The sequence below is a fragment of the Crinia signifera genome, chromosome 4 (genome assembly GCF_055691185.1).
Source record: "Crinia signifera chromosome 4, ASM5569118v1, whole genome shotgun sequence".
In the NCBI taxonomy this organism is placed as follows: Eukaryota; Metazoa; Chordata; class Amphibia; order Anura; family Myobatrachidae; genus Crinia; species Crinia signifera.
The window spans coordinates 131,947,927-131,958,316 of NC_139220.1; the positions used below are offsets into that span (position 1 = coordinate 131,947,927).

At 43.4% G+C, this 10,390-nt stretch overlaps 1 protein-coding gene across 3 annotated transcripts; it reads left to right on the plus strand.

Annotated features, from left to right (window-relative positions):
* The first annotated feature begins 1,476 nt into the window (after window positions 1-1,476).
* DYRK2 (dual specificity tyrosine phosphorylation regulated kinase 2) lies at window positions 1,477-10,116 on the plus strand. Of its 3 annotated transcripts, none has more exons than XM_083182497.1 (3): window positions 1,477-1,603; window positions 2,955-3,079; window positions 5,273-10,116. In XM_083182497.1, exon 3 carries the CDS (start codon window positions 5,294-5,296, stop codon window positions 6,860-6,862), a length of 1,569 nt encoding a protein of 522 aa, XP_083038623.1. In that variant the 5' UTR covers window positions 1,477-1,603; window positions 2,955-3,079; window positions 5,273-5,293; the 3' UTR covers window positions 6,863-10,116. The 3 variants fall into 3 exon arrangements, with proteins under 3 accessions (XP_083038623.1, XP_083038622.1, XP_083038621.1); XM_083182496.1 differs by lacking the exon at window positions 1,477-1,603 and adding an exon at window positions 1,787-2,280; XM_083182495.1 differs by lacking the exon at window positions 1,477-1,603 and adding an exon at window positions 2,560-2,782.
* Window positions 10,117-10,390: the final 274 nt, after the last annotated feature.

Below are 10,390 nucleotides of genomic sequence, written 5' to 3' on the forward strand. Positions count from 1 at the left end.
GCAAGTAGTGCCGCTATATACATGACCCCCAAAATGCTTACACATATGTGGCCAATATAACCATTGATGTTATATTGGGCTAGTCGCCATTGCACCACTAAATTTGATGTCTGATGCCCGGCAACCATACAATCCTAGCAGGTAAATTTTAGTGTTCATTCTAGCACCAGCCGTCTTTGAAAATCCATACAGTTCCTCTTCCCTGCCTGGGGTGTTGCTGTCTGCTGTAGTTCTTCTAGCACAGTCTGGTCTGTATATCAGCACCATACTTGCCTACCTGACTCTCTCCATGAGGGAGAAAAAACTCTGTTCCTGGACTCCCTGGTAATGTATGATTACCATCACCTGCGGTGAGCAAGGTAATTGATAAGAAAGGTGATTCACCACAGGTGATGGTAATCATACATTACCAGGGAAGTCCAGGAACAGAGCATTTTCTCCCTCATGGAGAGGGTCAGGTAGGCAAGTATGATCAGCACTGATGGATTCAGTATGAAATCCCGGCGTTCAAAATCCCGACGCCGAAATCCCGACAAGGGGGGGGGGGGGGACGACGTGGATTGGCCCCCCTTGCGGGCTCGCTGCGCTCGCCACGCGGCGGGCCCGGTGCCTCGCTACGCTTGGCATGCTAATTTATTCTCCCTCCCGGAGGGAGAAAGTGTCGGGATTCTGAACGCCGCACTGATATGCAAACCAGACCTGTGCTAGAAACACCACAGCAGACAGCGACACCCCAGGCAGGGAACAAGAACTGCATGGGTTTTCAAAGACAGTGGGTGCTAGAATGAACACTAAAATTTACTAAGATGGGAGAAGCGCCTTGGAGTTCTGTTGGAGAAAGAGCGCTATATAAATGAAAAATATAAAAAATATGGGATGTTGCCCACAGCAACCAATCTTAAATTGATCTTTAATATTGTGAAAGGTGCTAAATAATTAAAAAGTAGAATGTTATGGGCAACATCCCATCTTTAATAGAACTCCCATCTCCGTACATTTACCTCTAGGCCACTGCTGCCAGTCTCTCCCACGCTGCATTTTCCCTGAGCTCCAAGTGAGCATCATTCAGTACCTGCAACAGTTGGGCAATGATTTAAATAGCATTTTCTAATGTGGCAAGTTTCCTCCTTGCCGGGAAAGACATCGCCGCCATGTCAGTCCCGGAACTGTAACATACACAAATACCAGCAATTATATGTGCACGCGAAATGGTGCCACACTTTCACCGCTATTATCGCTTTGTTCTTTAAATAGACGCCATAACTCCGGTCCTTCATGAGGCACATCTTCTGACTGTCTGCGTAGGCCGGACGCACGGACAGCTTGGCACATCAGCCCCAGGTAACAGTGACCAGTTGCCGGTGAGCACATCATGAATCCCAGCAACGTGCTGCATAGTATGCGGTATCCAGTGGGACACGTCGGTGAGTGAGAGCTCAGAGCAGCCAGCACTGGGGGACCTAGCGGACATCACCGGGACCGGCGGCTGCTCGCTTCCCGGGACCCCGAGAATCTGCTCCACGTTTGAAGCCTGGCAGCAAGAGGGCAGATGGGGGGCACCAATCGCAGCCCTGTCACCAAGCGAGCCACAGAGCAGACAACGGTTAGTAACTTCATGTTTGTCGTGCCCGCCCTTGTTTATATCAGAGCCTCTTTGCCAAAAGCATTCTCCTTCCTCCGGGCAATAGGATGTTAAACCAAGTTCCCTCCCGCGCGTCTTCTCTGTGTGTTCGATATGTGAACAGAGTGTCAGTCCGCTGCTTAGCAACGCCCTAGCCGCTTGCAATCTGTTGGTCACCTGGAGACGCGTCTCCTCCCTTCCAGCAGACCGGTGACCGCCGCCCGGCGCAGCGTCAGACAGGCCGGTTTCAGCCTCTGCTCCGCTCCCCGGTACCACACAGCTTCCTGACCGAACGTGTGCCGGGAGCAGTGGGCGGTATAACGCCGGTGCCTCCAGTGTGGGGGAGTGCTCGTAGTGCGGTGGGTGGGGCCTGTGTCCCAGGCTGCTCCCCCCGACACCGACCCCTTGGGAGCCCTGCTGCTGCCTGACTGGGAGAGGCGGCGGGGCCGAGTGTGTTGCTGTGTGAGGAAGTGACGGTCTCGGGGATGCCGGGGCGCTGCCTCTCTGGACGGAGACGCCGGGGAGTAGAGGTAGCGGAGACGGTGGGGGATCAGCAGCCCGAATCCGGAGATCAGGTCACTGCTCCCCGTTGGCCTCTCCCTGCCCAGCCGCCATGTTAACGCGAAAGCCCTGTGCGGCTGCCGCGGTGCACCCGGCCGGTAAGAGCGGAAAGACAAATGTGTGTGTGTGTGTGTGTGTGTATGTGCATGCTGTGTGTCACGTTGTTCCCCGTCTCCGGAGCCCTATGAGGGGGCGCATTACTTCCCCAGCTGCTGCTGCCGCTGTCGCTCAGCCGTACTGGTAACGTGCTCCGGGCCTCCCGGCGTTGCAAGGGTTAAGCTCCCCCCTCCCGCCCCCATCTTTGTTTTGTCCTCTCCTGCTGTCCCTGGAAGCCCCTGGCGGCCTGCATGTGGCTGTACCGGTAGCCGGGCATTTCGGGCTCCCTGTGCGGGGGCAGTGAGTCAGTGGAGTGTGTCAGGGGCAGAGTGGATGAAGCAGACTGGAACTTGCACATAGAATGCTGTGCTGTCTGCCTTGGATATCCTGTTTGCTTTATTTCCCATTGGCATTGCATGGTTGGCTAATCTCGGACCATGGGTTTATCCCTAATAATGGCAACAATTGCACAGCAGATAGTGCAGTCTGAGCTCTGTGACTGGGGTACTACCATCTATGGCTTATCTGTCTGTCTTTTTCATCCCTGTGCACTTGCTGCTGTGACTAAAAAACCTGTGTTACAATGTGAAGCAAGTTGATTAAATTGGGCATATTGTGTGTGTGTGACACCTATTCATGTATTACTGAAATATGGACTGTGTCTCTTGTGCTTTAGGCAGAGGAAGTGAAGGTACTAGTCAATTGCAGCCATCTCCAGCATTACCGCGGTCTGCAGCCGGAACAGGACCACCATCGCCTGTATCATTGCCACCCCTCAGAACCAGCAACACAGTGCACACGGTAAAATTATGAATGGGCCTTTACTGAGTTATTCTTCCAGTGTTTGTTTTCTGTCACATCCCCCTAAACATTGGTGTCTTGACAGTCTCCTTCCAAATTTAGCCAAGTGATTGGTATTAATAGAAATAAATGTGCAAGGTACAGTCAGGCTGACAGCCAAGCAGCATTTTAGTCTCTATTTCATGTCACTGTAGCAGAGCTGCGGAAGGCAAATAGGACTGATCTTGTGTGGTTTACTCATTTTCTTAGCATTAAAACGAAATATATTGTTAATAGAAATGCCATTAATTCAGGTAAGTTCCGTTTTTGAAATGTTTACATTCTGGTAATTGTTCTGCATCAACTAATGTGATTGCAGTAACGTTTAAAATTATGTTTTTTCTAACCACCTTACTGACATCTATTATTTATTCTCCTTTCCATCATGCAAGCATATTGTTGATTTTATTTTATTTTTTACATAAATTGTTTCTAGCATATGAAGCTCTCATGACGGAAGTAGCATAGCCTGCAGTTAACTTTCATATCACATGCAAGACGAAGAAGCACATTGCAGTATGTCAAATGCAATTGTGTATAGCTGCTTCGTTACCTTTAACTGTACATTAAATGTTATCAAGAAATGTACTTTGTCTACAAGTTTCAGTTCTGTTCACGAGATAAAGAAGAGTTTAGTTGTTTCTGTGCTGTATGTCCGTGTACAGTAAAGCCCATATCAGTTGATGACTGCTCTACACAAACTGCGCATTTGTAGTTGTTAGTGTATAACAGCTGCTGAATGGATAGTGTAATGACAGGGCAGGTGGCTGACGGCTGCCTGCTATTGTAATATTGTCAGAAATGTTCTTAAATTGGTGTCGATTTCCAATGCTATATTTGTAATACAGTCTGTTGCTAACATATATTAATTTTCATTACTTTATTTTTTCAGAGGCTTGCAGTGGCCTTTTTTTTTTTTCATTCTTTCATTTCGCTTCCAAGGATAGCACTAGGGGCCTTATTCTGGTTCACTCTTAGAGGCAGATTTCTTCACAAATGGAAAAAAACATGTGCACTGCAGGTGGGGCAGATATAACATGTGCAAATAGAATTATGGTGTGTACCCGCGGTACTTTTTGCCTTCCGATGTTGATGATATAGTCAACATCGGCTCGGAATCGGATGCAGATCGCAAGGGTTTTAACCCTTCAGATCCCGATCCCGATGCGCGTTCACGTATCGCAAGGCAGAAAGTCTTGTCTGCCTTGACTATATAGTGCAGATCTGTACTATATAGTCAAGATTGTATGCAAATCGGATGTGCCTTCAGATACTATCCACGATCCGATCGGATCGTGGATAGTATCTGAAGGCACATCTGACCGTGTGTACACACCATTAGATTTGGGTGAGTTATTTTGTTTCTGTGCAGGGAAAATACTGACTGCTTTATTTTTACACTGCAATATAGATTTCAATTTGAAATTTGCCCCACCTGTAGTGCACATGGTTTTGTCCATTTAAGAAGGAGTTTGCCTCTAAGAGTGAACCAGATTAAGGCCCTAAATTTCTTCTTCTAATTCTCCCTTGTTTTTCTTAACTAGTGTTTTATTGTTCACCTTTTGTTTTTACATATTCTTTGTTGTAATAATAAAAAAAACATATTTAGATGAAATATAAATAATATAATAGAGGTGGTTTTCCAGTTCTTTTTATGTTTTATTCATATTTTGGATGGTTTCCATAACTTTTTCTAATAGACTACCCATTCTATGGGAAACAGTCTTTTAAAGTCTTTTAAAAAGTAATTAAAAGTACATTTTGTCCTGCTTATGTTTCCTATAGTGCATAGCAAAGCCAGTACCCTAAACCCATTCCTTCATTGCATACTACAGAAAAATATACATACAGTATGTGTCATACTGCCTCTGGAAATACCATACATTCTCCTAGGTTAAATCTTTAAATAATGTATCAAGTAATCTTTGTATAATAACTGTTTACTGTACATCACCTTTGTGCTATTAGTAAGGACGTTATGGCTTGTCTTATATATGGGCTGTTACTGCCTGTGTATCTAACAATGCAGAGATCATTTTGCAGTTTTGGATACTGACCTAGATACATTTTTACAATGAATGCTCTACTGTCTAATCTGTAAAAGTAATGTTTTAAATCAACTTTCATGACCTCATTATTTGGCATCTTTTTCAGATTGGAGGCAATAAGCACACAATGAATGAACATCTGCATGTAGGCAGCCATGGGCAGATCCAAGTTCAACAACTGTATGAAGACAACAGCAACAAAAGGACTGTCCTGACAACACAACCAAATGGGCTGACCACTGTTGGGAAAACTGGATTACCTGCGGTTTCGGATAGACCGCTAGAAAGCACACACCGGAGACAAGGAAGTTCTAGCTCTTTGAAATCTGCAGATGGGACGACCAAATTGAAGTCCTCTTCGTTATCCCCAGAACAAGCAATGAAGCAATACATGCAAAAACTGACAGCTTTTGAACACCATGAGATTTTCAATTACCCTGAAATATATTTCTTAGGTCCAAATGCAAAGAAACGTCAAGGTGTGATCGGTGGCCCAAATAATGGTGGCTATGATGACGATCAAGGCTCATATGTGCAAGTGCCGCATGATCATGTTGCATACCGTTATGAGGTTCTCAAGGTTATTGGGAAAGGAAGTTTTGGCCAAGTTGTGAAGGCCTATGATCACAAGCTCCACCAGCATGTGGCGTTAAAAATGGTGAGAAATGAAAAGCGTTTTCATCGACAAGCAGCAGAAGAAATCCGAATTCTGGAGCACCTTAAAAAACAGGATAAAGATAACACCATGAACGTCATCCACATGTTGGAGAACTTCACATTCCGCAATCATATCTGCATGACGTTTGAATTGCTGAGCATGAACCTCTACGAGCTGATAAAGAAAAACAAGTTCCAGGGCTTCAGCCTGCCTTTAGTCCGCAAGTTTGCGCACTCCATTTTACAGTGCTTGGATGCTTTGCACAAAAATAGAATAATCCACTGTGACCTTAAGCCTGAAAATATTCTACTGAAGCAACAGGGTAGAAGTGGCATCAAAGTCATAGATTTTGGCTCCAGTTGTTATGAGCATCAGCGTGTTTACACATACATACAGTCACGCTTTTATCGAGCTCCAGAGGTGATTCTTGGTGGTCGCTACGGTATGCCTATTGACATGTGGAGCCTGGGTTGTATTCTAGCAGAACTGTTGACTGGCTATCCCCTCTTACCTGGTGAAGATGAAGGTGATCAATTGGCGTGTATGATTGAGTTATTGGGGATGCCATCCCAAAAGCTACTTGATTCTTCAAAACGAGGCAAGAATTTTGTCAGCTCCAAAGGTTATCCTCGTTATTGCACTGTTACAACCCTGCCAGATGGTTCTGTGGTACTGAACGGTGGTCGATCTAGAAGAGGAAAATTACGAGGTCCCCCTGGAAGCAGGGACTGGGTAACTGCTTTGAAAGGCTGTGATGATCCCTTGTTTCTTGATTTTCTGACCCAATGTTTAGAATGGGATCCTACTCTGCGCATGACACCCAGCCAGGCTTTGCGGCATCATTGGTTACGTAGACGTTTGCCAAAGCCTCCGACTGGTGAAAAGACCTCATCCAAAAGCTCTGGTGCTATAACATCCATTTCTAAGTTACCTCCCACATCAGGCTCAGCTGCAAAATTAAGAACTAATTTGACCCAAATGACCGATGCCAATGGAAATATTCAGCAAAGGACAGTGTTGCCAAAGTTGGTCAGCTGATCTTATGAACATTTTTCATTGAACACCTTGCTGAGCCTTGTGCATAAAGGCATAACGCTCAATTACAGAATATTTTAAGATCTTCAGTTTATATCAACAATTAATTTTGCAGCAATTGTACTTTACTTTTACTTTTTTAATAACAATGCAATTTTGTATTTAAACAATGGGGACGATGCTTTAAGGCTTTTAATTATTTTTTTAAATTATAATTGGCTTTACTTAGTGTCAACATCAGTGGCTGGCCACTGATCTATTAAGCTTGACTGTTAAACATAATCTATTGGTGTCAGGAGTTTTAGCCACCAGTAATTCAGTTTTAAAGGTAATGTTTTAAATGCTACGAAAAACTGATTCCACAGTTGGTTTTTGTATACTGCACATTGTACAGTTGCACACTATGATGCATATTTGCGCACACTTGGATTTAATCATTTTGTTTGGTATACGTTTGAAAGACTTTACAGGTGTTGTAGATGAGTAACATGTATTGAGCATGTTAATAACATACAGGGTTGTACAAAAGTTAACTAGTATGTAGATTAGAAACATAGGTAGTTACGTTTTTAGATTTGCTTTCTGCCCCAATTTGTGACCGTCAAAGTCGACCATTATAATTTTATTTGCAATTTATTACTAGTAATTTAATTCTTGTGTTACAATGTGGCATTCAGCAACTGAAAATGCTAAACTAGTGCATTATTCATAAAAATATGTATAGTTGAGTTTTTAAAAGGATTCTGTAACCAAGAGAATCTGTTAGGCGCCCCCCCCCCCCCATGGCCATAGCTGAGCCTGTTGCAAATGCCTATATAAGAAATACTGGCAAGATACATATTTAATACACCTTGTAAAGGCCCATACACACTGGGAGACTTTGAGCTGAAAACCGCTCAAAACAGCAAGTTTGATCGGCTTTCAGCACAAAACTGCCCAGTGTGTGCGGCCCAGCGATGAGCAGTGATGCGCGCTCCTGCATCATCACCGAGAAAGCCGCTCATCTGCTGGTACTACCAGCAGATGAGTGGCTTTGAAGAAGGCTTTGCATAGCGCAGCGCTATGCAAAGCCATCTCCCCCCCCCCCCCCCCCCCCCCCCCCAGCTGACAGCGACAGGCAGGGGGGAAGCATACACACTTAGGGGTTTTCTCCCCAGCGATGACAGCGGTCATCACTGTCCATACATGCTGGGCATAATTGCCCAGTGTGTATGGACCTTTTAGACTTACCAGAGTTACAATTTTGAAATGTTATCAAAGCAGTGTTTGACTGTTAAGCCTGTGAGCTCTACCGATTTGGTAAAAAGTGCATTTATCCATATTACTAACAGTTTGAGTTTTATTATGACACTTAAAGCATGGTCCCCAATGCAGCAAAAACATATCCCATTCTTCTAAAAGAAAATTTCTCTTGGCATCGTCAAACGTGGGACAAAATGTATTTCAATACACCTTTGTTTTATAGTGTTTGCAAACTTTTCACATACAGCAGTGTACACATTGGTTCAGAGCTATGAACTAATAGATGAGGAATGTCTTAAGTATAGAAATGTATTTATAATAGTGGGCAATTCTTGCATATTTGACACCTTCAAATATCCACACTGGTAGTTTTTCACTTTGTTTGGTGGAACTTGCTGACCAACATTGCTTTGGACAGCGTTAGAAAGTTTATATATATATATATATATTCTGAACTTCAGTGATGAGCCCATGTGTTCCCAATGTTTGCTGGGCATTGAATGCACTTACTTTGTCATCTTTTTATAATTCTTATTTTGTTTTCCTCTGTGTAGTTTTTGCCGGAAGCCTTTAACCTAGTAAGGGACAGAGCTGTAGCCTGAACAAACCCTATATTGTTTTCTTGAATTCCATTTTCTAGATTTATGGTTTGTTTACAGTAAATTTATATTGAAATTCTCAAACAGTCGTTTAGTATCTGAATTTGTAGCTGCTCTCTGCAGAGTCGTTTTGTAGTGATAAGTGCAGACACAAAGCATGTTGAGTGCTACTTTGTCATTAGTTTAAGGGCTCTTGTGGCTGAGCTGCTGTGTGTTGTCCTGGAAACAATATTGTGTCTCATAGGCTCCAATTGTCTAGGGACATCTTTCCTATTTACAGCGGTAGTGATAGCACAATATGTTACTGTTTCTTTGGTAGCAGTCTCGTTTGACTTGGATTTGTGCACCCATAGGGGTTTGCTTAACACATAAGTGTATTGCCATTGAAGTGTACCAACTGGTTAACAACACAAGGCTTAAATACAATACAGGAATATATTGTGCCCTTTGTGAACAATGTGCCTTTTTGTTAATGCCACATTGGGCATGTTCCGGCCTCATATTTTAGTCTAAATGGAAAGTGATGAAGGCATTTTAATTACAAAATAACGCTAATTGTCTTAAAGTTTTCCACCAAGCGTAGAGGCCTTACAAGCAACTATAACAGTGGTATTGTTTTCTTTTTGCTGACCAATCACACTGCTGGATAATACTTCCATGAATTGTAAGGTTTACGGAAGCTATGGGTCAATCAACAGGTACTATATGATTTACAGGCTACCTGCATTTGTACACCAATCTTTCTTTTTGTACAGTGTTTTCTTGTGCTTTGTGGAAACTATTTCACTTTGTAATATTTACCTAAAACTGTTTTTCATTTTGTAACGTGTTCAATCCCAGGGCATTTGGTAAGAACCAAAGTGCATTCCTTTTCTAATAGCTTGGCTTAATGACAACAGCCAGGAACTAGGTGCAAGGCATTATTGCCACATTTCATGTAAGACTTTTTTTTTAATTGGGCTGTACGGTAACCAATAGAGAGAAGTAGAAATGTAACTTTTGTATTTGTTTTTAATAAGGGCTCCAGCAAAATGATACTTCTCAATAGATTGCGGCACTGCCCAATGACATACTTTTATCATAAATATGATATTAGTTCTCATCTTGAAGCTTTTTACATCAGACATTTTGGTTCTGAAAAATGCGTATGTGAATGCTCACAATACCGCTGCAATGGTCTTGACCAGGATTCTTAATCTTGTCTTGCGTTCCAAATGGCTCATGTTTTCTGTATGTCCTTAAAGAATGGTGAAATAATTAAGGTGAAAGTCTGATATTAGGGAGGAATTCCATTAGTTACAAGTGGATTCTAGTATTCATTCTAGCACTCTCTATCTTTGAAAACCCATGCAGTTCCTCTTCCCTGCCTGGGGTGTCTCTGTCTGCTGTAGTGCTTCTAACACAGTGTGGTCTGTATATCAGCACTGACATGCAAACCAGACCTGTGCTAGAAACACCACAGCAAACAGCGACACCCCAGGCAGGGAAGAGGAACTGCATGGGTTTTCAAAGTTAGTGGGTGCTAGAATGAACACTAGATTCACCAGATGAATCCATTCAACTCTGCTGCACTTTAGAGAGAGATCCCTGCCGCTCCAAAGTGCTCACTACCCCATATGGTAAGCAAGCACTTGCAGTTGCTAGCCAGTTGAAGGATGTGAATCGGTCCCCCTTTGCCCATAATGGAATT